Source organism: Cervus elaphus, chromosome 5, assembly GCF_910594005.1.
Source record: "Cervus elaphus chromosome 5, mCerEla1.1, whole genome shotgun sequence".
NCBI classification, from domain to species: Eukaryota; Metazoa; Chordata; class Mammalia; order Artiodactyla; family Cervidae; genus Cervus; species Cervus elaphus.
In genome coordinates, this window is record NC_057819.1 from 21,686,614 (window position 1) to 21,714,586 (window position 27,973).

General features: G+C 45.7%; 1 protein-coding gene across 1 annotated transcript; it reads left to right on the top strand.

Moving 5' to 3' along the window:
• Positions 1–960: 960 nt before the first annotated feature.
• LOC122693998 (BRI3 binding protein) lies at positions 961–26,468 on the top strand. The gene is made up of 3 exons (XM_043902092.1): positions 961–1,325; positions 12,753–12,855; positions 20,879–26,468. Exons 1-3 carry the CDS (start codon positions 1,122–1,124, stop codon positions 21,298–21,300), a joined length of 729 nt encoding a protein of 242 aa, XP_043758027.1. The 5' UTR covers positions 961–1,121; the 3' UTR covers positions 21,301–26,468.
• The last annotated feature ends 1,505 nt before the right edge of the window (positions 26,469–27,973 follow it).

A 27,973-nucleotide genomic window follows, 5' to 3' on the forward strand; every position in this document is an offset into this window, starting at 1 on the left:
CTGCAATTGAAAGCTCCTGCCTGCCACAATGAAGACCTGATGCAGCCAAGTAAATGAATAAAGTAAATATTTTAAAAGATAACTTTTCACTCTGAGTTGACAAAAATTGTTTTATTTTTATATCATTTACTTATTGAAGAAACTAAGGTCATTTATGCTGTTCAGTGTTCCACATTCTGACTTTAACTTCTGCTGTTGCTAATTTTTTTTTGCTTCCATTCCCTATGTTTCCTGTAAACCATGAGTTAGATGTGGAGGTCACATCAAGTTAGGGTCCAAAGTGTTTTGGGAAGAATCCATCACACAGGTGGCTTTGGTACTTCTACCACCAAGATTGGTGGGTCCAGGCCCCTCCATTTTCAAGTTCTCCACCAACATGTCACCTTTTGGTTTCAGTCTGTTGATGATCATGGCCTGGTCCATCATTTCATTAAGGGGTGCAAACTTATTTTCTAATCTCTCTCACTCCCTTTTCATTTACTACCTGGATTTCCTAAAAAGAACTTCGCGTTCTCAACTATTTGCTGACTCTGAAATAGAGTTCATTCAAGAAGGGCAGGAGGGAGTGCTTAATGCTTTTCTTTTAAACATTTCAGAATGAATGAGTAAGCTGGTGCCCCTGCCACCGGCAAAGGTGGCCAATTATTGGGTGTTATAAATTCAACGATATGCAAAATATATATAATTCATATTTCCCGATCAATGGTAGTCATTGTTCCTGTTGGCGCTGCTTCACCTTTACAATCTTGGGTTGCTTTTTATAGAAAAGTTTAAGATAAAGTTTTGGTTTTTTTTTTAAAAGAAAGATTTAAAGCCCCACCAGGTCACAGAGGGCTTGGGCAGGGGACGGGGGCGGGGAGATCGGTAACCTCACAGCTGTCCCGCGCTCCCGCCAGGTCTTCGGCAGGTCCCGCGTCCGGGGGCGGGGCAAGGCGTGGGCAGGGCCGTCGCGCCTTTGCGCGCGGGGCGGGGCAGCTGGCGCGGCGGCGGCGGCGGCGGCGCGCGGGCAGAGGTGCGGCGCGCGGCCCCCTAGCGCGCCAACGCGATCCCCGCCGGAGCCGCGGCGTCCCACCGTGCGGCCCTCATCCTTCCTCTTGACCCGACATCCCGCCGGCTCCAGGATGGGCGCGCGCGCTTCGGGAGGACCCCGGGCCCGGACTGGATTCCTGCTGCTGCTGCTGCTGCTCGGGCTGGTGGCCCCGGGCGCGCAGGGGGCGCGGAGCCGCGGCGGCACCGAGAAGAACAGCTACCGCCGCACGGTCAACAGCTTCTCGCAGAGCGTCAGCAGCCTGTTCGGCGAGGACAACGTGCGCGCCGCTCAGAAGGTGGGCGCTGGGCCCGCGCCCGCGGTCACCTTGCCTCGGCCGCCGCGCACCTGGCGCCCAGGGCCCTCCTGGGCCGTGCGCGGCCTCTGGGGCTGCAGGCCGGCCGGGGCTCAGAAAGAGGGAGGCCCGGGTCTGGGGCGGGGGTTCCGGGCCTGCCGCCTGTGGCCCGAGCCGACCCGGGCCAGCGTCGTGTCTGGGGGCGAGTTCCGGCGCAGGTCTAGTGCGCAGGGCCTCGGCGCGCCCTGTGTTCCATGCGGTACTTCTCCTTGAACCTTGCTCCCGGGGACACTCAGTCCGGGCCGCCTCTCAGCAGCTCTGACGCCGCCGCGCCTCTCATTCATTCATTCAACACGTTTGAATGAGCGCCTACTGTGAGCCAGGCACCGTGGCGGCTGCCCAGGGGGCGCCCTGCTCGCCGGCGCCCTCTCCCCACGCTGCTGCGCTCTCCCCAGCAACCCCGAATTTCCTGTAGCCTTACCGCCGACCCGCTTCCCCTGAGCACCTTAGGCCCTCCTCCTTTTGCTTTGAAGATATTTAGGCTTTTTATTATTTTACTGTTATTTTTTTTTAAGAATGAGAGTAATGCAATCTGCTCCGTTGCTTTGGCAACCTGGCACAGTAACCCGTTTAAGCACCTACTGTGTGCCGGGCCTCTCACTTGGAGCTTTTTATTTACTTTGGAGCTGTTGAGGAGCCCCTGGCCCCTGGGGATGGTGTTGAGCGCTCCGGAGAAGCCCTTTCTCTCCCCGCTCTGCCCTCGGCAGCTGGGTGAACCACTGGGGCCAGAAGTCCACCGAGCAAGGGGAAGTGAACTAGGGGGACGGTTGCATGTGGTCAGGCAGTTCCTGGAGTACAGCCCATAGTGCTCCTTCTCTTAAGCTCTCTGCTCTGCACCAGCCCTGGGCTTTTGGAGTGGAGAAAAGTTCCAGTTCTGACTGGATGGCTTCAGGCAACTGGCTTCACTTTTTTGAGGCTCGGTCTCTTTATTCCTTCAATGGGGATAGTAATCATCTCCTCTTGTAATTATGAATCGTTGGTCCCTTCTTGGCCCAGAGTCATGGCTGAATCAGTATCAGATACTGTTGTTAGTTATATCCTGGCCAAGGCTCAAATCTTGGTTGCTTATCCCTGCTGGCAGCGCTTTCAGGTTTTAAAAAAATGTTTTCTGCTGCTTGAGATGAAGGGGAAAGAAAACATTAAATCTCAGATCAGACTGGCTGAATATTCTAATCGGATGAGATGAAATATAAGTTAATTTGTTAGGAAAGCTGTTAATTTCTGACCATCCTCTCCTATGGGTGTTCTGAGAAGCTGTAAAGGTTGTGGGTAATGGGGCGGGGGGGGGGGGGGGGGGGGGGAATATCTCTTTGTAGCTGACTACAGAGGGAGAGCACAAGAACACCTGAGTGCAGAGAAGTGGCCATTCAGACTGCCTGAGTATGCAGGGTGAATCTGCACCTCTCTCCTACTGTGTGCCTTAGCCATTTGAAGGCAGAAATCATTTGTTTTACAGCAAAAAGACCTTCCCTTGTGGCTCAGCTGGTCAAGAATCCATCTGCAATACGGGAGACCTGGGTTCAATCCCTGGGTTGGGGAGATCCCCTGGAGAAGGGAAAGGCTACCTATTCCAATATTCTGGCCTGGAGATCCCATGGCCTGTAAAGTCCATGGGGTCACAAAGAGTCAGACACGGCTGAGCTACTTTCTCTCACAGCAAAAAGAAGTATGGCCCTTTTTGGGGAGGGTTTAGCACAAGCCACCATGTCTAGGCTGATCATTCTATCTAGGAATCTGAGATTCACAGACATGAAATACAAAGTAGATATTTAGGGGTTCAGATGTGGGTTGGTATCAATAATACAGCTGTGTTCTGGCAAAGTATCTGAGAATCTTGAAATCAGAATTCCTTTTGGAGGAAGGTTTGTGCTTTCAATAGGGATGACCGTAATACTAACTAATATTTGTTAATAATTTAGACAGATATTGGAAGGGCTCCTCAGGTAGCACTAGTGGTAAAGAACCTCCTGCCATGAGAGACGTGGGTTCGATTCCTGGATCAGGATGATCTCCTGGAGAAGGGCATGGCAACCCACTCTAGTATTCTTGCCTGGAGAATTCCATGGACAGAGGAGCCTGGTGGGCTACATACAGTCCATGGGGTGGCATAGAGTCAGAGACGACTGACACAACCTAGCACGCATGTTTGTTTAAAATACACCTCCTTTTTTCTGGCCAAGCAGCACGAGGGATCTTAGTTCTCCAACCAGAGATCAAAGCCATGCCCCCTGCAGTGGAAGTGCAGAGTTTTAACCACCAAACCACCGGGGAAATCCATGCCTTTTTTTTTTTTTAAGATCTAATTGGCTTTATTATTATTATTTTTTATCTAATTGGCTTTAATCAGCAATTTGTGAATTGGGCGACATCCCTTCTAGCAAATAAATGCTCCCTGTTCTGAGTCCTTTTATAAATAGAATAACTCACTTCATCCTTAGAACAGGCCTATAAGGTTGGTACTGTTAATATTTCCATTTTACAGACAGGGAAACTGAGGCACAGAATGGTAAAGTGACTGGCTTCAGGTCAGCCTGGGTGGCAGAACCAGGATTTGAACCCAGGCACAGTGGGGCTTCCCAGGTGGTGCAGTGGTAAAGAATCCACTTGTCAATGGAGGAGATGCAGGTTCGATCCCTGGGTCAGGAGGATCCCCTGGAATAGGAAATGACAGCCCACTCCAGTATTCTTGCCTGGAGAATCCCATGGTAAGAGGAACCTGGAAGGCTCCAAAGAGTCGGACACGACGGAGTATGCACACACATGTACACAGTGGGTCTGGAGTCCGCGCTGGTACCTTCACTGCTCTTTTGGTGTACGACCCTCCCTGTGCCCCTCCATCAGTGGAGCATCCAAAATGAGGCTCCCTGACATTTCCTGTGGAGTATGGCCTAGACCAGCGAGACTTGGGGAAATTGCTCTGTTAACTATAATTAAAGGAAAACAATCTACTAGCAACTATAGTTTTCAACAAGCCAGACCTTCTTAGTGGGTTGTAAAGTTTGAGGGTATTTAATGAAACACTCTATGTTCTATCTAGGAATTGTCTAAAATTAACCCCAGCCCTTCTGGTTCAGAACCTAGGCCTTGCTCTCCCACAGACTTGGGTTCGAATCCCAGCTCTGCTTCTTACTAGCTCTGTGACCTTGGGCCGGTTGCTTGACCTCTGTGTGTCTCCTTTGTGCAAAGGAGATAATTGGCAGGTTGAATGTGACTAGTCATGGTGTACAATACCAGGCACTGAATAAGTGTTTAGTAAAATGATAGAAGATATAAGAAGGATTCATCTGGTGTGTTTAGTATAAAGATGTACCCTCATTTAACCAACTCCTCCTGATGGTCCATGTTTTGTCAGTTTCCGACTAGACTGGATTGGCCACTCCAATCCTGGCTGCAGTAAAGGTTTTTCTATCTAAATTTTTTGGAGTGTGCATATACAAGTTCATCTGTAAATTGTTAGAAATTCAATTGCTGAACCAAAGGGTCTGTGCATTTTAAGATTTTTAATTGAAATATAATTAGTGCACTTTTCTGTGTTAAGTATACAGTGAAATGAATTGTCATATACCAAACATGCCCATGTGACCCACATGTTGCACTGGAAATATAGGGGTCCAATCCCCTAGCCCCAAGATAACCTCTCTCCTAACTCTGACAACATAAACTAGCTTTGTCTGCCATGTCCTTTATACACAGTTCCAGTTCATATGCATTTTGAGTACTGAGAGACATTACTGAAATGTTCCCCAGTTACACCAGTTTCCATTCCTGTCATACATGTGAGGGCTGCTTTCCAATACCTCTCCAAAGAGGTGTCAGTAAGCTATTTGGTTTTATTATTTTATTGTGAGATAGGCGATCTTTTCACTTTTTCGGAATCCAGTGGCATCTTTACTGGGAACTGATTTTTGTTTTCCTTTGCCATTACTGAAACTGTTAGTCTTTTTCTTTTTAAGAGGCTGGCATTTTTTTTGGTTTGTAAGAAAATATTTTGAGCAGAATAACTTTGACACTTTCCAGTCTTTTTTTTTCCCCCACCAACATTTTAACAGTTTTATTGAGGTGTCATCGACATAGACTGCACACATTTAAAGTGGGACAAAAGTGTACGCGTTGGTAAATTTTGACATATGGATACACCCCTGAAAACATCACCATCATCAAAATAATGTTGTCTGACTTTTTCTTTGAAAAGCTGGAAGAATTGAATAAGTTAACAGTGAGACACTCCACCTAGGATCACCATATTCTCCCCAGACTGTTTCTTTTTCTCTACAAACACACACACACACATACACTTTTTTTTTTTTTTTTAAAGTAAATTGTGGACATGATATTTTCTCCTACAGAGCCATGATACCATGGCCCCTTTGCCCCAAAACTTAAATTTAGTTCAATAACATTTTGTAATATATAGCCCATATTCACATTTCCTTTATAACTTAAAAAAAAAAATACAGCATCCAAGCAACAGCTCATTGCATTTGGTTTTAATGCCTCTTTAGTTCCTTTTAATCTATGAAAGTCCCTTTTACCCTTTTGGGAATGGGAGTAGGGGGTGCTTTTATGACCTTGATGTTCATGTCTTATTTTTCTTAACAGCTTTATTTCAGCTATAATTCAGATACTATACAATTCATTCACTGAAAGTTCAGTGGCTTTTATTATACTCAGTGGGGTTGTACATCATCACATTTTGTACATTTTACCACATTTCTGTACACCACCACAATCAGTTACAAACATTTTCATCACTCCTCCCCGCCTTAAACCCTAAATCTCTTAGTGGTCACCCCATCTCCCCCAACCCCTGGCAGCCCATAATCTTCTTTGTTCTTATGAATTCGCGTATGTATTCTGGACATTTCCTATAAATGGAGTCAGACAGTAGGTGGTCTTTTGCATCTTGCTTCTTTCACCCAGCAGCATGTTTTCAAGGTTCATCCATTTTGAAGCTTTTGTCAGTATTTCATTCCTTCTTAGGGTTTTCCTTTGATCCACTTATCAGTTAATGGTCATTTGGGTTGTTTCCACTCTTTGGCTACTATGAACAGTGCTGCTCTGAACATTCATGTGCAAGTTTTTTCATGACTATATATTTTGGATTATGTACCTAGGCATGGAATTTCTGGGCTTCTCTGGTGGCTCAGACGGTAAAGAATCTGCCTGCAATGCGGGAGACCTGGGTTCCATCCCTGGGTTGGGAAGATCCCCTGGAGGAAGGGGCAACCCACTCCAACATTCTTGCCTGGAGAATCCCATGGACAATCCATGGGATCGCAAAGAGTTGGACAACTGAGTGACTAAGCACCCAGCACAGCACATGGCAGCTCTGACACGTCAAGGAGTTTCTGTGCAGTGGTACCATTTGACGTTCCCATCAGCAGTATAAAAGGATGCCAGTTTCTCCCCATCCTCGCCAACATACGTTCTTGTCTTCCCCACCACCCCTCGGATATATTTAATTCAATTTATTTTTAATTGAAGTATAGTTGATTTACAATATTATACTAGATTCAGGTGTACAACCCAATGATTCCATATCTTTGAACTATATCCCATGTATAGCTATTATAATAGGATATCAGCTATGTGCTATGCAATATATCCTTGTGACTTATTTTACACATAGTAGTTGTATCTCTAGACCTCTACCCCTATCTCGTCCATCCCCTTCTTCCCTTTCTCTGCTGGTAACCGCTAGTTTGTTCTCTGTATCTGTGAGTCTGCCTCATTTTTGTTATATTCATTACTTTGTTATATTTTTTAGATTCCCCCCGAAGTGCTATCATACAGTATTTGTCTTTCTTTTTGTCGTTGCCTCACAGCACATCGGATCCTAGTTCCCCAACCAGGACCTGCACCCCGTGCAGTGGAAGCACAGAGTTGTAACCACTGAACCACCAGGGATGTCTCATTATTTGTCTTTCTCCGTCTGACTCATTTCACTAAGCAGAGTACCCTCCAGGTCCATCCAAGTTGTTGCAAATGGCAAAATTTCATTCTTTTTTATGACTGATTAGTATTCTGGTTTGTGTGTGTGTGTTTATATAGATCACATCTTTCTCCATTCATCTGTTGATGGTTGTCTGTCTTTTTGAGTGTAACCGTTCTAGTGGGACTGACATGGTTTCTCCCTGTGGTTTATCTTACTTTTTGGCCTCACCACATATCACATGGTACCTTAGTTACCCAGCCAGGGATCGAACCCTTGCCCCCTGCATTGGAAGCATGGAGTCTTAACCACTGGACCACCAGAAAAGTCCCTCTCCCTGTGGTTTTGACACCCAGTTGGTTTTTCAGTTGTCCCAGGATGCATCTAATTTGTTTCCTCAGGGTTAGATTGAGGACCTGCCATTCCAGTAAGAATTCTACCTGAGGGCCTTGTGTCTTTAAGAGGGCAGCATGTCAGGACACTTGGTGTCATCTTGTCCCATGGCTTTGACCCACCCTCCCAGAGGTGGCTTTTCCCCTTTGTAACTCATTCCTGATCCTCATGTGTGTTCCAGCACTTCAGTTCCCATTAACTTTGTCTTACTTCCTATTCCTCAGATCCTTAGGCAACCTCTAAACTGCTCCTTTGCTGCTTTTCTTATGGAGACAGATGCTTGGGCCAGTTTAAATGTGCTTGGGGGTAATGGGGGTGAGGAGAGTTTAGGACATCCTCCAGATTTAGGATGGGGCGATGAAACGCTGAGCTGGAGTAATTGTGTCTTCTGCCTTGGACTGGCCGCAGCCGCGGGCCTCCTGAGTTGGCTCACTTGAATCTTTTTAATTTTAACTTTTCATCCTGAATATTGCCCAAGAGACACAAAGGGAGAAAGAATTGTATGATGAACCCCTATACCCTTCACCCAGTTTTGACATTCTTGTTGTATCTCTTCCTCCATCAAAAAAATGTTTGAAGCCTGGCATAGTATTTTAAAGCTAATCCAAGACATATTGGTTCACTTTTGAATATTTCAGTCTCTGTCTTTAACAGATAAACATTTTGCAAAAATGTTTTGCACAATACCATCATCACAGCTCCTGACAATTTTTTAATAACCATCCCAAGTCCATTTTTCTATTTCCCTGACCAACTCAAAACATCTTTATGCAAAAGTGCTTCATTTGAATTGGGATCCGGTTTCCTGACCAGGGATCGAACCTGGGCCACTGCGGTGAAAGTCCAAATCCTAACCACTAGACCACCAGGGAATGCCCAAGTTTTGTTTGGTTTGATTTGTTTTGTTTAATTCTATTATTAAATTTTTGAATTGAGGTATAGTTGATGTACAGTAGTATATGATTCGGAGAAGGCAATGGTAACCCACTCCAGTGCTCTTGCCTGGAAAATCCCATGGCTGGAGGAGCCTGGTGGGCTGCAGTCCATGGGGTCACTAGGAGTCAGACACGACTGAGCAATTTCCCTTTCACTTTTCACTTTCATGCATTGGAGAAGGAAATGGCAACCCACTCCAGTGTTCTTGCCTGGAGAATCCCAGGGACGGGGGAGCCTGGTGGGCTGCCGTCTATGGGGTCGCACAGAGTCAGACACGACTGAAGCGACTTAGCAGCAGCAGCAGCAGTATATGATTGAACAATGTATAGTCTTGAGTTCCTGGTGTACAACATTCACACTTTTTACAGGTTATACTTCATTTATAGTTATTATAAAATATTGGCTATATTTTATAAGTTGTAGAAAAAACATACAACCTGCGCCGTTGGTTTGGCTTTTCACCTATTTCTGTGAACTGCTTCAGGCTCTGGGCTTCGCTGAACCCCACCTTAGTCTGCAGGGCTGCCGTGAGGAAGGGCCACAGTCTGGCTGACTCACCCAGAAATATCATCTGGAAGTTTTGGAAGCTGGAAACCTGAGATCAAGGTGTATACCAGGCTGCTGCTTTCTGAGGCCTCTCTCTCCATGGCTCACGGATGGCTGTCTTCTCCCTGTGTCCTCAAGTGGTCTTTTCTCTGTGCATGTCTGTGTCCCCATTTTCTTTTTCTCTTTTTCCTTTCAAAAATTTTTTTATTGGAGTATGGTTGATTTACAATGTTGGGTTAATTTCAGATGTATAGCAGAGATTCAGTTAAACATGGGCATGGTGATGCCTGACTCTTTGCAACCCCTTGGACTGTAGCCCACCAGACTCCTTTATCCAGATTTCCCAGGCAAGAATACTGGAGTGGGTTCATTTTCTTTCTTTTTTTTTTTTTTTAATTTTTTTCCCCCCATCAGATGCAGTGTTAACTTTTTTTTTGCCATGCCGCACAGCATGTGAGATCTTAGTTCCCTGACCAGGGACGGAACCTGCGCCTGTAGCATTGACCACACAGAGTCCTCACCACTGGAGGACCTGTGGGGAGGCCCCTCATCTCTTCTTACAAGAAGGGCCCCAGTCCTGTTGGATCCAGGTTCTCCACATTGACCTCATTTCATCTTTACTGAGATTTGGAGGAACACAGTGCTGCCCACAGAACCCCCTCAGGGCTCCTGTGTCTTCACACAGACAGGGAACCAAGGACTAACTTGTTGAAGCAGAGGCCACAGTGAGCGGTGTCAGCCCCAGGGGGCGAGTGTTCCCACCCACCCAGTCCCAAAGGCCCACGTGAGCCTTTCCATGTATCACCCTGTCCTGCCCCGGCTGGTCCCCAAGGTCGGCCTGAACTTTCCTCTGAGCACAGCCAGGTCCTGTCTGGGCCCTTGGGTTTCCCAACGCCTGCCCAAAGACAGTTGTTCGGTGGGAAGGAGATGACTCTGTTTGGAGAGAGGACTGGACCTCCAACCTTGCTGGGCACACTGGGTTGCTGCCCATTCGTCCTCCGATCTGACACAGGCAACCTAAGCAGTCCCCACATCTTTTTTTTTTTTAAATTTAATATTTATTTACTTGGCTGCACTGGGTCTTAGTTGCAGCACGTGGGATCTTTAGATGCAGCATTGGAACTCTTAGTTACAGCATCTGGGATCTAGTTCCCTGACCAGGGAATGAACTCGCGCCACCTTGCATTGGGAGCACGGACTCTTACCCACTGGTGGACCACCAGGGAAGTTCCCTAATGTCCATTCTTCCCTAGTCCCATTTTAAAGCTGAGAAAACTGAGGCACAGAGAGGGTCAGAGGCAGCAGAAGCTGTAATGTCTCTTCCTCCCCAAATAGCTACTTTCCCACACCCTTTTCAGGGGAGCTGGTACCCTTGAAAGGCCTGCTGATCTTTTCCCCAGGTGCCCCAGGGAGTCCTTTCCCTTTTCCTCCACTTGAACAAAATGTAGAAATTGCTGCCTATGGACAAATGGGCACAAATTGTGATGCTTTTAAAGAATAACGAGAGGAGGAACAAAGCGTGGAGAACCCCGAAGGGAATGCTCTTTGGCAAGAAAGAGGAATTAAGTACCGATTCACATGGGTGCCACATGGGTGAAGCCTGATATTATTATTTTGAGTGCAAGGAGCCAGGCACAAAAGGGCACAGATTGCCTGACTCTGTGTGTACAGAAAGTCCAGGAAAGGCACAACTGTGGAGACGGGAAGATTAGTGGTTGCCTAGGCTGAGGGGAGGAGGGAATGAGGAGCGACTGCAGGTGGGGACAAGACTCCTTTTGGGGTGATGAAGATGTTCTAAAATTCAATTATGGGGGATTTAAAAAAAACAACATTGAATCGTGCGTTTTAAAGCCGAGAACTTTATGGTATGTAAATGATATGTCAGTGAAACTCTTTAACAAGAAAAGAATTATAACTAAATGGACACCGGTGTGTCTTCTCTCCAGGGGATGGTACATTCTCCAAAATGCCCCCACCCACCTACCCCTATCCAAGAGAGGTCCAGGGACTCTCTTTTCCCTGACATAGATACTTCCTTCTGTCATTCCTACATTATTTTTTTCTTAATGTCAACTGTTCCATTATTATTTCTTACTCTTTCAGTTTGAAAAGCATTTTTTTGAAAAACAGAAGTATAGTTGAGGACTTCCCTGGTGCTCCAATGGTTAAGAATCCACCTGCCAATGCAGAGGACGTGGGTTCCACCCCTGGTCCAACAAGATTCCACATGCCACAGGGCGACTAAGCTTGAGTGCTACAACAAAGATGCAATGCAGCCAATAAATAAATGAAGTACAGTTGATTTGCAGTGTTATGCTAGTATCCTTCCGGTTTTCAAATAGCAACTTATTGAGGAATAATTCATATATTAATACTATACAGTCTCCATTTAAAGTGTATAATTTAGTAGGTGTGGGGGGGTGGGGTCATTTCCTTTTTATCTTTTGGTCACACTGCAGGGCATGTGGGCCTAACCAGGAATCAAACCCCAGGCGCCCTGCATTGGCAACGCAGAGTCATCTTATCTGCTGGACCACCAGGGAAGCCCCTGTCTGTGCCATTCTTCACCTGGGCAAGTAAGGGAAGATATACAAGCGAGTGGTAACAGTGTTGTCTCTGGAAGGGGATTCAGGTTGTAGGAAGTGAGGCTATACCATGTGTATGGCATATCACTTATTTTTAAAAAATAAAGTGAAATGAAGCTGCACTTTGTGTTCATATTGGGAGAGCTACTGCAGCCCTCCAAGGCCCCTGGGTCCTTAAAACTGGGATGGAGGTGCGTCTCCATCGTTTGCATGAGCCCGAGAGGTGATGGTGGGACTCAACTGTGAAAACCGCCATTCTCGCCCCTTAGAGTTGCTCCCGTGCAGCAGCGCCCAGCCTCCAGGTGAAATAGGTTGGTTGCAACACCTCCCACCATTTAGAAATGAGAATTCAGGCAGGGACTTTGACAAGAGTCAGCAGAGGGCTCTGGGAGTAATCAAAGTGAAGTGAGCAGCTTTGCGGAGGGCTCCTGGCTTCTCCGATGGACCCCTCCACCTGTAGAAAGGAGACTTTTTTAAAAATATATTTTTCTTATTTATTTATTATTTTTGGCTATGCTGGGCCTTTGTTGCTGCAGGCAGCTTTTCTCTAGTTGCAGAGAGCTGGGGCTACTCTCTAGTTGCAGTGTGCAGGCTTCTCATTGCCGTGGCTTCTCTTTTTGCTGAGTACGGTCTCTAGGGCTCACGGGCTTCAGTAGTTGTGGCACACCTGCTTTGTTGCCCCACGGCATGTGGGGTCTTCCCAGACCAGGGATCGAACCCATGTCCCCTGCATTGGCAGGTGGGTTCTCAACCACTGGACCACCAGGGAAGTCCAGGAGGGAGATTTGACCATATTCTCTCGGTTCTTGGCACCCTGAGCTAGTCCCAAGTTCCATCAATTCCCTGGGCGATTTGGCCAAGCCCTGGGGTGGCCTTTGTCATCGGCTGGCTGTGTTTTCTCGTTCAAGTGTAAACTTGGCTGGGCTGGGAAGAAGGAAGCTGTGGCCGAGTTGGTAATGACTTTTCTCATTTCTGCAGTTCCTGACAAGGCTGACTGAGAGGTTCGTGCTGGGAGTGGACATGTTTGTGGAAACCGTGTGGAAAGTTTGGGCAGAGCTCTTGGAAGTTCTTGGACTCGACGGTAGGTGTTGGGCATTCATTTGAAGGCTGTGTTTCATTCTGGTGCTTCTCAAATTATGGGAGTGGTATCCAGGGCAGATGGTGCAGGAGAAGACAGGGGTGGAGGGGATACAAGAGAACCTATTTTATTATCATAGTTGTGTTTGTAAGTAACTGAGATTCCCAGATGCTACTTAGAAGGTGTAGGTGGGTAGTGCCAACTTGTCTGTCCCTAGGCTTCCCTGTTAGCTCAGATGGTAAAGAATCTGCCTGCAATGTAGGAGACCTGGCTTCAATCCCTGGGTCAGGAAGATCCCCTGGAGAAAGGGATGATAACCCACTCCAGTAATCTTGCCTGGAGAATCCCATGGACTGAGGAACCTGATGGGCTGCAGTCCATGGGATCTCCAAGAGTCAGACACGACTGTCACTCAGGCAAACCTCAGGGACTGGAGGTGGAGTCTCTGGGTGGTCGGGGTCCATAACAAACTACTCCAGTTACTCAGACAGGAAGTGATTTAATACAGAGAATGAGGTGCTCACAGAATCATCGGAAGGAGCAGTGTGTGATCCCCAGGAAGTCAGTGTGCTGGTCCAGGAATCAGGAGGCAGCTGCTGGAAGCCTTTGAGTTCAGGCTGCTGCCTCTCTCCAGGAAGCCTGCAGCCGCCTGTGTCAGGATCGCCAAGACCACCCCCGCCCCCAGGTCCCGTGCATCTCTAGAAGGACTCCCAGGACCCAGCGTTTGTTGGTACCCTCAGCTGTGATGTGTTACAGGGAAGGACAGAGCACAGTCAGCAAAGGGAAAGACACGTGGGGTGAAGTCTGGGGAACCAGGCACAGGCTCCTAGAGCCCTCTCCAGGATGGGGGTGGGGGTGTCACACAGGACACGCTTTGTTCCCCATGTGAAGTGTCCTCAACCAGGGACATCCAGTCGAGACTCAGCACCCAGGGTGTTTACTGGGGGGCTGGTCATGTAGGCACCCTCTGCCTTGCACCTTCTAAATTCCAGACTCCTGGAACGAAAGCAGGTATCAGCATGAACCACATTGTTTGTGCAGAACCTCCAGGCCCAGATTGAACTCAGTTCTGACCCTGCCTCCCTGGAGGTAGCATCTGATCCTACAGGTCAGAGGCTTAGTCCCACAATTGCCCCCACTTCAGACACTCGGCCAGGTTGTCCCCAGTGCCTCTGACTGGCTGGTATAGATCAAGAGTACCAATGACGCATCCCCTCCTTGGGTTCAAGTAACTTCCTAAAGCTGCTTGTGGAACTCAGGAAACCTGTTTACTCGTAGATAGTTGTTTTTTTATGAAAGGTGATAGGAGCCAGGTGAAGGAGGTGCATGGGGCAGGGTTTGTGGGCAGGACTCGGAGCTTTTACGTTCCGAGTTCTATTGACTCATTGGCCACTGGTGATGGATTCAACCTTCACCTCCTCCCAAGAGGTCAGGAGGGTCAATCGAAAGGCTCAACCCTTTAAAAACCAAGTTGGTTCCCTTGGCAACCAGCCTACATCTTTAGAGGCTTTTCAGAATCACCTGATTAACAAACACAGGTATGTGTGAAAGGGGCTGTGAATTATCAAGACACCTTTATTGCTGTTATCACTTAGGAAATTGCAAGGTTTTTAGGAGCCTGTGCCAGAAATGGGGATGGAGGCTACTTATTTCTTATGCATCCCAATCTCACAGTCCAGAAATCCACGTTCCCAGATGCTGGCCAAGGGCCCAACTTGCAAACCTTTCTGGAAAGTGGCCTTAGGCCTTCTGGGTGAGCGCTTTCCTGCTTATCTCCTACCCAGGGTCCCTTCTCAACAAATCAGCTAGAGTGACTTTTTTTTTTAATTACTACTTTTTTGGTTAGTGATTTTAAAAAAACAAAACATAAAAGTCAGATTAAGTCACTCTCGTTAAAACTGCCCAGTGATTTCCTGATGCACTTTCAATTGACAAAGTTCACACCAAGGACACTGCCTAGCCCTTGGACATACCCGAGTCCTTGACGCCTTCCAGTTGCTCTATGTGTTCCCTGCTGGGGATGATCTTCCCAGCCCTTTGCCTGCTCCCGTCTTTCCCATGCTCGGGTCTCTGCTAAATGACACCTCCTCCAAGAAGCCCCTCCTGACCACCTTGTGTGAGGACCCCTCATGCTGAGTTCTCACACTGGCATTCTCCCACCTCCTGCCCTCCTCCCACGTGTGTGTATTTGTTATCATTTCCCCTCTGAGATCCGTGAGCTACGTCTTGCGTGCCTTCTCCAGGCTGCAACCTCGGCCCGGCTCTGCCCCTGGTACAAAAAGGCCCATTGTCAGTAGGAGTTGGAGGCCTGTCAGCCCCACTGCTTCACTGCTTTGGCGAATTGAGGTGTCCCTCTCCAAAAGTGCCCCCTCAAAACCCCCACACCTGTGAATGTGACCTTATTGGGGAATGAAGTCTCTGCAGATGTAATCAAGCTGAGATGAGGTCATCCTAGGTTAGTGTGGGTCTTCAATCCAACATCTGGTGTCCTTACAAGAAGACGAAGGGACTTCCTTGGTGGTCCAATGGATGAGACTCCGAGCTCCCAATGCAGGGGGCCCTGGTTTGATCCCTGGTCAAGGAACTGGATCCCACATGCCGAATCTAAAGGTCATGCATGCCCCAATAAAGATCGAAGATCCTGCATGCTGCATCTGAGACCCGACACAGCCAGATAATAAATAAAAATAAATATTTTTTAAAAAGAGGGAAATTTGGACGGAGGCACAGACACACGGAGACGATGGCCATGTGAATGTGAAAACGGAGATGGAGAAGGACGGGTGCGGTCAACGAGCCAGGGACCGGAAGGGGCCGGGAGAGAGCCTCCCCTGGAGCTTTAGCTGGCGTGCAGCCCTGCCCACACCTTGACTTCAGAATTCTGGCCCCCAGAACACTGAGGCTCCAGTCCTGTTGCTTGAAGCCACCACGTCTGGTCGTTTGTTACAGAAGCCTGAGGAGACCAGTACACTCTCTGAGTTCCACGCTCCATCTCTTTGAATCCACCCACCACCCCCGACCCTTTCCATCGGTCCTGACACTCCCACCTTACAGATAGAGACTGAGGCCTTGGAGCTGAGCTGGCTGCTGGCCCAAACCCATACCCTGGTTCGCACCCGCTGTCATCCCCTCCATCCCTGGGAACCCACCCTCCGGCTTTGAACCACTGAATTCAGTCTCTGAGAGGCCTTAGGCAGAGAATTGGAGGCAGCAGCGTTGCCGTTTGAGAGGCTGCCGTGCAGCTCCAAGCCCCCTAGGGCTGCGGAGGGCCCCTCCTGGGACTCCGGCTGAGTCAACACACAACCTGGGTCCCGCAATTGAGTGCAATCCGGCTTGGAATCCATTTCCACCACCTTCCCAGATCATTAAACTCTCGGTATTTCCATCCCTGACCAATGAGCCCTGGACAAACAAACCTGACTGCAAGAAATTGCACTCGGCTTGAAATGAAAGACTGGAGTCAAGTCAGCCTCCTGGTTGGGGAGCTAGATCCCACGTGCAGAAACTAAAGATCCCGCATGCCCGCAGTGAAGATCAAAGATCAAAGAGTTCTTCTACAGCCAAGAGGCCCTGAATACTCATGTTCATGAGAAGGGTGGCTGGCACATTCAGAGGTGAAAGAACTCACTTCTGTGTTGTGGCTTTTTTCCCCTTGATGCATTAAGTTTCAAATCATCTGAAAACCTCTAGAGTGTGTGTCTTACACTGAGACGTTTGAAGGTGCAAAAGGTTTTGCAGGAAACTGGACTCCGGAGTTGGGTATTCTGGTACAGAATGCATCTGTGAGCACAATGCTTTAATGGCCTGCTTCAGAATGTTTCAAGGTACTGGTTAAAATGGAGAGTCCTTAGCCTGGAGTGGTTCCATAGAAATAGAATGCCAGCCACATATGTGACGTTAAATGTTCTAATTGCCATGTTAAAAAGGTAAAAAGAAACCAGTGAAATGAATAAGGTGTTTTAGTTAATCCAATATATTAAAAATATTGCCATCTTGGTACTTCCCTTGAACCTCCATGCTTCCACTGGAGGGGGTGTGGGTTTGATACAAGCCGCCAGCACAGCCACAAGAAAAAAAAAATGTCATCTCATCTTGGAATCAATAGAAAATTATTAACAAGGTGTCTTACATCTTGGGGCATACTAATGTCTTGGAAATCTAGCCTGTATTTGGCTCAGCACATCTCAACTCACACTTGCCATGTTTCCTGGGCTCGGTGCCCACTATAAAGACAGCACAGTTAGCTCCACCCTTGATCTCCTGGCTGAAGACACTTTTCTGGGAAATAGCATCCAGAGTCAGAAGGAAGGATTTCAGTCTCCCATCTTCAAATTGTTGACTTTCTCTGAAGCCTTGGAAGCCTTGTGACACTTGTGACAAAATGGGGGAAGTAGGAATTCCTCTTGGAGGCTGCCTGAGGACAGGGCAGGGACTGGGTGGCTCTGTCAACCAGACTCTGCCTTGAAATACCAGCTCCACTCTGCCCTAGGTGTGTGACTGAAAAAGGTTCCTGGACCCAATTCCGAAGTGTGTGTGTGTGTAGGCTTCCCCCCACCAGCTAGCAATGTGTACATACCGTGGGGTGACAGAGAATTCAACTCAGTTCTGACACTATCTACCTAGAGGCAGAATCAGACCCCACAGGCAAAGGGTTCAGTCCCACAAGACCACCCTCCACTTTGGATGCCGATCATGAGTCCAGGTTGTCACCTGTGCTTCTGAGCAACTGGCCGCAAACTAGAAATTCCCATGAACTCCTTCTGCTCAGTTAATTTACTAGAGCAGGGACTTCCTTGGTGGTCCAGTGGCTAAAAATCTGCACTTTCTCTGCAGGGGGCAAGGGTTTGATCCCTGGTCAGGGAACTAGATCCCACATACTGCAACTAAGAGTTTGCCTGCCACAACTAAAGATTTTGCATGCCTCAACGAAGATCGGCAATTCCCTGTGCCACAGCTAAGACCTGGTACAACCAAATTAGTAAATAAAAATATTTTTTAAAAAAACATGGAGCTTTAAAGCAAGACACAATAGTATTGGCATAAAAACAGACACATGGACCAATAGAGCCGAGAAATAAAGTCATGCACGTATGGTTAGCTAGTATTTGACAAGAAAGCCAAGCATGCTTAATGGAGGAAAGACAATCTCTTCAGTAAGTGGTGCTGGGAAAACATTCACATGTAAGAGAATGGAATCAGATCTCTATTTCACACCACTCACAAAAATTAACTCGAAACGGATTAAAGACTTAAATGTGAGACCAGAAACCGTAAAATTCCTGGGAGAAAACAGGCAGTCAGCTCTTTGACCTTGTCCTTGGCAGTGACTTTCTGGATTTGACACCAAAAGCAAAAATAAACAAGCGAGGCTGCATCAAGCTAGAGAGTTTCTGCACAACCAAAGAAACGATCAACAAAGTGAACTTACAGAATGGAAAAATATTTGCAAACGTATCTGTTAAGGAGTTTATATCCAAAATAGATAAAGAATTCATACAACTCAATAGCAGGAAAAAAAAAATTAAGACATGGACAAAAGGGAATTCCTAGACGGTCTAGTGGTTAGGACTCTGAGCTTTCACTGCGGAGGGTGCGGGTTCAATCCTTGATCAGGGGACTGAGATCTCACGTGCTACATGGTGTGGCCAGGGAAAAAGAAAGGGTGGGGGGATGACGAGGGACCTGGATAAACATTGTTTCCAAAAAAAGGAAACATATGAATATGAATGTTTTCATATTTATGAAAAAAAGGAAACATATTCCTTCTATATGAGTGGTCAACAGGTACACAAAAAGGTACTGTATTACCAGTAATTCAGCAGGCTAGTCATTAGGGAAATGCATATCAAAACCACAGTGAAGTGTTAATTTGGTTATTAGAATGACTTACCAAAAAAGAGAAGAGAGAACAAATGTTGCTGAGGATGTGGAGAAGTTGGAACCCTTGGGCACTGTTGGTGGGAATGTAAATTAGTCCACCACTATGGAAAACAGTGTGGAGTTCCTCTTTAAAGTAGAGAACTTCCCTGGTGGTGCAGTGGATAAGAATCTGCCTGCCAGTGCAAGGGACACAGGTTCCATCCCTGGTCCGAAAAGATTCCACGTGCCTTGGAGCAACTAAGCCAGTGGGCCACAGTTGCTAAAGCCCACATGCTCTGTAGCCTGTGCTGTGCAACAAGAGAAGGCCCCACAATGAAAAGCCCACACGCTGCAACCCAAGAGTAGTCCCCACTCGCCACAACTAAAGAAAGCCTGCATGCAGCTTCCAAGATCCAGCACAGCCAAAAATAAATCAGTAAAGTTTAAAAAAAAAATTTCATTTTAACCATACAATCCAGCAGTTCTACTTCTGGGAATATATCTGAAGGAAACAAAAACACTACGTCAAAGAAATAACTACACCATCACTGCCAACCCCCACCCCTGCCCTGTCCCCAGCCATGTACATTGCAGCGTTACTGAGAATCGCTAAGACATGGAGTCAACCTAAGTGTTCACAGACAGGTAAATGGATAAAGAAATGTTGGTGTGTCTATATATGATGGAATATTCTTCAGCCATGAAACAGGAAATCCTACCATTTGCAACCACATAGAAGGACCTTGAGGGCATTAAGCTAAGTGAAATAAGTCAGAGAAAAGCAGATACTGTATAATCTCACTTATATATAGAATCTTAAAAAAAAAAAAAATGAACTCCTAAATTGAGAGGTCAGATTTGTGGTTGCCAGAGACAGTGAATGGAAAGTAGGGGAACTGGAGGAAGATGGTTAAGAGGTACAAACCTCAGTTATAGGATAAATGAATCCTGGGAGTGTAGTGTGCAACATGATGACTGGGTTTAGCCCTGCTGTGCAGTATAGTTGAAAGTTATTAGAGTTAGGAGATCCTCAAAGTTCTTGGGAAAAGGAAAACTTTTTTCTATCTATGAGATGATGGACATTTTTTGTTTTGCTTATGTATTTTTAATTGCAATACATTTGCTTTACACTATTGTGGAGATGATGGATATTAACAAAACTTACTATGATCATCTCACAATATAAGTCAAGTCATTCTGTATACCGTGAACTTAAATAGTGCTGTATGTCAGTTATGTCTCAATAAACGTGGGAGAGAAAGTTGCATGCTGAAGTATGATGTGTGCCTCTTTCGAATGGTTTGGTTAAAAAAAAGGGAGGGATATGTGACTAGAGATGGAGCAAAATGTTAACCATTGTTAAACCTAGATGATTTTGATAGGAGTATTTATATTACCATCCTTTTAACTTTTCTGTTTGGAAATTTTCTTAAGTCGGGCACACAGAAGATGCACGTCCTCCATTTCACTCCATTCTTAAGATGGAACTTCATGTGTGGGTACCAGTTACGATTAGGTTTGGCTGTGAGTAACAGAGACCCCAAATTACAGCAGCTTATACAAGATGGAAGCTTATATTTCTCTTATGTGAAAAGTTCACAGGTAGGTGGCTAGGCAGGTAGGTGGCTTTGCAGCACATTCTCCTCAGGTCCGAGGCCCCTTCCATCTTATTGCTCCCCAATAGGTGACTTCCCTTCCCTCATGACCCAAGACAGCTGCTCCTATACCAGCCATCACATCCACATTCCAGCAGGCAGAAGAAGAAGAGGTAAAGGGCCTATTCCCACTACTTTTAGGGAGCCATCCCAAAACACTTCTGCCCACCTCTCCTTGACCAAAACTTAGTTATATAGCTAGCTTCAAGGGAGGCTGGGAAACACCCTTCTCCTAGACAGCCATGCGCTCAGCCTAATGCTGGGTATGGAAGACAGGAAGGAGGGCAGCTGAAGGCCAGTGTACAGGCTCTGCCCTACCTGAAAGGTGTTTTAAACCCATGATAGAGCAGTGTTGCCCTGTCCTCTCCCAGGGTTCTATACCCAGGCAGCCAGCTTTAGTTTCTCAGGGTGTGGAAGAGGCCCAGCCAGTGAGCTGAGCCACCCACCCCAGCTCGCAGAGAACCCCTGTGACTCCCCGTAACTGGCCGCTGTCCCTCTGTTCTGTCCTGCAGTCTCGAACCTGTCCCAGTACTTCAACCCCAGCTCGGTGGCCAACAGCCCTGCCCGAGCCCTCCTGCTGGTAGGCGTCGTCCTCCTGGCCTACTGGTTCCTGTCTCTGACCCTGGGCTTCACCTTCAGCGCCCTGCACCTGGTGTTCGGCCGCTTCTTCTGGGTGGTGCGAGTCATTCTGTTCTCCATGTCCTGCGTGTACATCCTTCACAAATACGAGGGCGAGCCTGAGAATGCCGTGCTGCCCTTGTGTTTCGTGGTGGCCATCTACTTCATGACCGGGCCCATGGGCTTCTACTGGCGAGGCAGCCCCAGTGGCCCCAGCGTGGAGGAGAAGCTGGAACAACTGGAGAACCAGGTCAGACTGCTCAACATCCGCCTCACCCGTGTGCTGGAGAGTCTTGACCGCCCCAACAGCAAGTGACAACCAGCCAGCCGGCCGGCTCCCCCCCCACCAGCGCCCTCTCTCCGGAAACAAAAAAGAAGAAGAAAAAAAAGAACGCCAAACCCCAAACAATCTTAATAAACATGCCTGAGCAAGAGAGGGGCGCTTTGTGAGGGTGTTTCCGGCCACGTGTCAACTCTTAGGACATCTTCCGGGAGGAATTGACAAGATCATTGATATAGGACTACCCACCAAGTGTCATTAGTGGAAAAAAATATTTTTTAAACAAAGGATATAACCATATTAGCTGTACAGTAAGAGAAGTTTATCTGTGCATAGAGCATAAAGTTAATTTTTTCAAGCATTTAAATACATCTTTTGTAAGGTTTTTTAATAAAGGCAGATCGAGTTGAGCTTATTAAAACTTTACACAGAGGGGAAGAAATTGCTAATTCGACCTTTTGGAAAAGTTTCAAGGCAAGTGTTTGCTTTTGCAGCACGGGGATTGGTGGTTGAGGTCTGTGTGCGTTCTTTTCATGTTCCAAAGCTGTGACCTTCATTTCATGTTGTTTTTGGTTGATGTTGATTTGATGAATTGTGTCGCTTCTGAATGTGGACTGTTGGGTTTCAAGGTTGAAACTCAATGTCTTTGAGATCCTAGATGATCTGACCAAGCCCCCATCAATCAGATTTCTAAATGAAGAAATCATTATTTGTAGAAAACCTAAGATTCTCTCCCCCTTCTGTACTTTGATGTATTTTAACCTCCACATTTTCTAAAGGAAAATTCAAGAACCAGGCAAAGGAATATCGTTGGAGTTTGATGCCAAGAACTGCCTGAGCAAGCATTGAAGCTCATCAGGTATCTAATTTGAGTCCTAATTTTACCATTGGCCAGCTAGGGGGATATAGGAAAGCTACACTCTCCAGGGTTTTTTGTATACTTATTTCATTTTGGTTTTTGGTTGACTCAGGACTAAAGGAAAGGAAAACCAACCATAGCAGCTAATAACCTTTCAAGTCTGTTGCTGCTTATAAAGCATTCTCAGGAACAATAAGCAGACACCCGCCAGACTTGGAAAAGATCTGATTTATTTTATCTGAAATTTTTACAATATATGTGTTAGGTGCTTTTGGTTTGGAATCTGTGGTGGCTTCATTTTCAGTGGTCTCTAGGGGTGAAGAGAGGTACATGCGGGACAGACAGCTGTGGGGGTCCTGAACAAAGGGGGCTTTGCAAGGTTTGGATCAGGGGCTAGTGGAGACGCCCCTTTCTGGGTACCAAACAAGCACAGGAAATTAAGGAAATGAAGCCCCAGGTTTTGCTACTAGGCTTCGTGGCTGTCTCCATTGGTCTTCCTTGCCTACCTGCGTGTCCTGGCAGCCCCGTCACAGAACCCCTGTACACAGGTTTGCCGAGACCCCTGTCAGATCAGGTAGAACCAAGACTTTCTGGTCCAGGAATCCTTTCAGAGAAAACTCAACTGCCTGCCAACTCTTCTGTGCTGTGTTTCTGTACTGCTTTATTTGAGGTTGCAAGTACCTGGAAAAGAGGAGCAGATGTTTTTCAAGAGTGTTCATGAAACTTCTATTTTTAAGGTGCACATTAACAGGACCCAAACTGTCTTGCATTTGCAGCTCACTTCTTGAAATTATATACATGTCCTCTAGAATTTGCTTGGGCAAATCTTTACCCATGGGCATTGGAAACCCCTTGGTTTCTGCATTGAAGCCGTTCCAGTTTTGTCATTTAGATACTTAGAGACAAATCTGTTTTCACACAGGGTATAGAGAACTCCAGGGAGGTCATGTTTGCCTTCTTTCCCCTTGTGCATTTGGCTTCTATGTCTCTAGCACATTTGGGTGTTTGCTTTGCTCATGTTAGGCAGGTGGGTAATTGACATTCTCTGCACAAAGATTTTAAGTTTTAAATTACCGTCTGGGTACAACATCCACCCTTCTCTCGCCCACCCTCACACCTGGAAACCTTTTGGAACTGTGATGTCTTGAGACCCTAGCAGAAAAATCATTTTAACTTCTAGTAAATCGAGGAAGGCTCACATATCTGGGTGCTGGCGGACTGAGGCCTCATCATCAACTGGAAGTTATTGTTAAGAATATATACACCTCGGGATTTCCCTGTGGCCCAGGGGTTAAGAATCTGCTTGGCAATGCAAGGACATGGGTTCAATCCCTGGTGCAGGAAGATTCCACATGCCATGAGGCGACTAAGCCCATGTGCCGCAACTAAGACCCAATGCAACCAAATACGTGAATAAATAAATATTTAAAAAAACATGCACCTTGTTTTCTGGATTGGCTAAGTGTAGGCTATGAAGCCAGTTGAACAATCTGATACACCCAAATGAAAGATGTCTTTATTTTTAACAAAAGTTAATTAGTTCCTTATGAGTATCACTTCAGGGTGGAATAGTCCTTGAAATTCTGATGGAAGTCACAGAGGTTCAATATGCGTAACTCCTCCTTTTTAATACGTAAATTTGACTTTTGCTTGGGCGTCCTCTTATCCTCAAATAGTTGGGATTTTTTTTTTTTTCTTCTTTCCATGGAAGCTTGTAGGATAATTGACCTCCGCCAATACCCCTCATCTCCTTTTTTCTCTCTTTTGTACATGAGAAATGTATTTTTGTATCATATCTCATACCTTGAAGAGTTTTTTTATATCTTCAGGGTTGTAGAATATATTAGTGTAACATATCATTCAGTGTGATATAAAAACATCCTGACGAAAACTACTGTGAATCTCTTATAGTTAAAACTCAGTTTTTTAGATATCTTCAAGTTCATCAGTGTTAATTTCTCAATGCTTCAATATTGCAGTAAATACCAAGAGCAGAAAAGAGCCCAGAAAAGAAAAAGGATTTGTTATCTCCAACTTGCTGGATTTCTGTGGATGTTTTGGGATCAATGTTTGGAGCAATCTCTTCCTTGACATCCTGGCAAAGATGCTTTTGTGGCACGTCAGCCTTTCATATTTTCCATTTTTGTATTTTCCAATACCAATCAGCATTACTTGCCTTCTGGGGTTGTTTTTGGTTTGTTCGCCTTTCTTTCTTTTTTTTTTTTTAACCCCATATCATTTCTTGTAGCAAAATGCAATGACAGAATTTCCTGAAAGCTGGTCTTGTGAATTGTGCCAGGGTCTTTATGAAGGGGACCGAGTGACATCATGGAGAGAGGTTACTGCCTTTGAAGGAGATTTTAAATACCTATAGTTGCCCGGAGACGACAGGCATACCATGCCTCTCACGACCCCAGGAAGCCTGTCCCACGTGGACTCAAGAAGCAGACAGGAGAGCAGGATCTATGCCCTGCTGACTGTGGCGGGGAGTAGCTAGTTGGAGACATTTCCTGTTGGCACTAAGGGTGAACACGCAGGATGGGGTCAGTACTTGCGAGGGTTGTAAAAGGACTTTTGTACACCCACCCCCTGGGGCTGGCTTGTGGGGAAGGTTTAAACCACTTTGGTGGCATTTCAGTAACCTAGAGAGGTTAGGAATACCACGTCAGATGTCCAGTGCAGAATCTAAAACATGGCTAAGACACCTTCTCACTATCGGGAATCCTGCTTTACTTCATCCCCTTGCTTCCTGCTACCTTTTGTTTTTCCTTTTTCTTTTTCTTTTTTTTTTTCTGGCTGCACCGCATAGCTCATGGGACCTTAGTTTCCCAACCAGGGATGGAACTTGGGTCCTCTGCAGTGAAAGCGAGGCATCCTAACCACTGGACTGCCAAAGAATTCCCTCTGCTACTTCTTAAGATGCTTTTGAGGAAGGATGTTGGCCTTATAGGTTGATACCCGATCACTTCTGATGGGTTTTGGATTGACTGACTGAACCAAAAAGCCAGCTCTTGCCATCACCTCTCGGCCTTTTGGCTAAGATCAAGTGTAGTATGGGGGCTTCCTGAGTGGTTTAGTGGTTAAGAATCTTCTTGCCAGTGCAGGAGATGCAAGAGTTGCAGGTTCGATCCCTGGTTCAGCAAGGTCCCCTGGAGTAGAAAATGCAACCCACTCCAGTATTCTTGCCTGGAAAATCCTATGGACAGAGAAGCCTGGTAGGCTACAGTCCATGGGGTCACAAAGGGAATGCAACTGAGCACACACACAGCCATCCCTCTAGCTCACTTTTAACAGAAATTTCTGGGGACTTCCCTGGCAGTCCAGTGGTTGAGACTCCATGCTTCCAATGCAGGGGACATAGGTTTAATCCCTGATGGGGGAAATAGCATGGCCAAAAAAATAGAAGGAATTTCCAAGACCTAAAGGTGTCACCCACCTCCCCCAACTTTTTTTGGATAATACATCACCATTCTGCAAAAGTTTTGTTGTATGGCCGTTTGAGTACTTCAAGCTTTGCTCCTTATTGTGAATAATAGAAGCATATACTTTTGCAGGATCTAATACAGTAGCCTTCAAATTAAGACTTGGACAACCATCAATGTGATAAATAGGATCTGGAATAAACAAAGCTTGTCCAGCCTACTGAAATCTGCACTCTGCTCTTCACTGATTCCTTGATTTGTAGGAGATACACCAGGACCAGTGTTTCCCTGGTGGTGATTTAAAAACCTGATTGCCCTTTGCACCATCTACTGAAAATCTGTGGCAGCTAGTGGTGTTATCAACCATATGTTCTAATGTCTTTTTGCAGATTTAAAGATTTTATTGTAGTGTCAATTTAATATCCGCATGTGTGTTAACTCTTTGAATACTGTAATTAAATTGATTTCTTTGTGATGATGGTGGTGATTAGCGCTCACTTAAAATCCAGCCTAGCACTTACTTCCCTCTTCTCAACTGGAAATCATATTTGTGAGGTATGGTACCCATGATCCACAGTGTATTCATGAGTCAACTTCACATTTCGTGTATCTGGTTATAAATTTTACATGGCATTTAATTTGATACTCTGAATCCATTTGATTTTAATATAGTGGTGTGTGTGTGTGCCTATGTGGCGTGTGCTCACTTTAGTTTCATGAGCCTTGGGAAACTGATTCTACAAATATAAATAGACATAAATGTATAAGGCTTATTTTTTTGGCAAAGCAATCCGTACATTTCTCTTATTTATTAAATCACTGGCTTTGGTGTTACATAGAGATATTTGTAGACCAATTTCAGAACAGAATGAAAATATTGTGAAAATTACACCTTAATAAATGTTTATTGTAATTTTGGTGTACAGACTTCTTAAATATATTTCATTACTTCCAGCCAAGCCTGTGTGCAGTTTTCCCAATACTGACATGTCATGCTGATTCCATGATCCTGTTCCCCAGTCTGAAGAGTGGGCATACCATGTTGAGTTTAATTGTTTAACTGGAGATAGGGTTGCCAAATAAAATACAAGATACCTGTCTATTTGTCAGATAGACAACAAATATGTTTTTTAGTATGTGTGTGCCCTGCAATATTTAGGACACACTTACAACAAAGGGGAAAAAAAAGAGTTGTTGCTTATCTGAAATTCAAATTCAATAGGGTGTCCTTTATTTTTATTTGCTAATTTAGGCAATCCTAGCAGGGTATAGCAACTGATGTACGCCTCTCCACCCCACCCTGAACTGAGATGCTTTCATGGGTGCTAAAAATTATTTCTTTAGCATTAGCCAACATTCAGGAACAAATGTTCCCACAGTTAGGACCCGCAATTCCCCAGAGGTGACAGGCATACCATGCCACGCGAGACCACAGGTGACATTAAATACACTTATGATTGGAGAGTATTGCTCCTGGGAATATTTATATTGCAAAGAAAATCTCACAGTGGTCTCCAGAAGACAATTTGAGGCTAGTCATTGTGACGTTATCTGGAGGCCCGCTGGCTGGCCTAGCTGAACAAGTCAAAAGCTGGGACTCCACATCGTGAAAGACAATGTAGCAATGAGCCACAGCATCAGTGCTGGGTGAGAAAGTAGGGACCAGAAGGAGAAATGATAATATCATTCATTTGAGTGAGTTAATATGTGTGGTTGATCATTTTGCAAGAGCACACATCTTTTTTAAAAAAAGATCCATGCACCCCGATATTCATAGTAACACTGGTCACAATAGCCAGGACATGGAAGCAACCTGAGTGTCCATCGACAGATGAGTGGATAGAGAAGATATGGTATGTATATACAATGGAATGTTACTCAGCCATAAAAAGAGCGAAAGCATGCCAATTGTAGCAACACAGATAGAACTAGAGATTATCACACTTATTGAAGTAAGAGGAAGACGAATATATGGTATCACATATATGTGGAGTCTAATAATAAAAATTACATAAATGAAGTTATTTACAAAATAGAAACAGACTCACAGATTTCAAAATCAAATTTATCGGTACCAAAGGGGAAGTATGGGGGGGAGTGATATATCAGAAGATTGAGACTAACATATACTCACTATTATATATAAAATAGATAAGGAGTTAGTTCTCTGGTGGTCTAGTGGTTAGTTTTCAGTGTTTTCACTGCTGTGGCCAACGTTCAACCCCTGGTTAGGGAACTGAGCTCCCACAAGCTGTGACGTGCAGCAAAAAATAAAATAGATAACTAGTAAGGACCTACTGTATGGCACAGGGAACCCTACTCAATATTCTGTAATAACCTATATGGGAAAAGAATCTGAAAAAGGATGTATGTGAGTATTTGTACCGCTGATTCACTTTGCTGTGCCCCTGAAACTAACACGACATTG

Coding starts and splice junctions, on each gene's coding strand:
- LOC122693998 (XM_043902092.1), top strand. CDS start 1,122: ATGGGCGCGCGCGCTTCGGGAGGACCCCGGGCCCGGACTGGATTCCTG. Junction 1,326..12,752: donor ACGTGCGCGCCGCTCAGAAG/GTGGGCGCTGGG, acceptor TCATTTCTGCAG/TTCCTGACAAGGCTGACTGA. Junction 12,856..20,878: donor GGAAGTTCTTGGACTCGACG/GTAGGTGTTGGG, acceptor TCTGTCCTGCAG/TCTCGAACCTGTCCCAGTAC.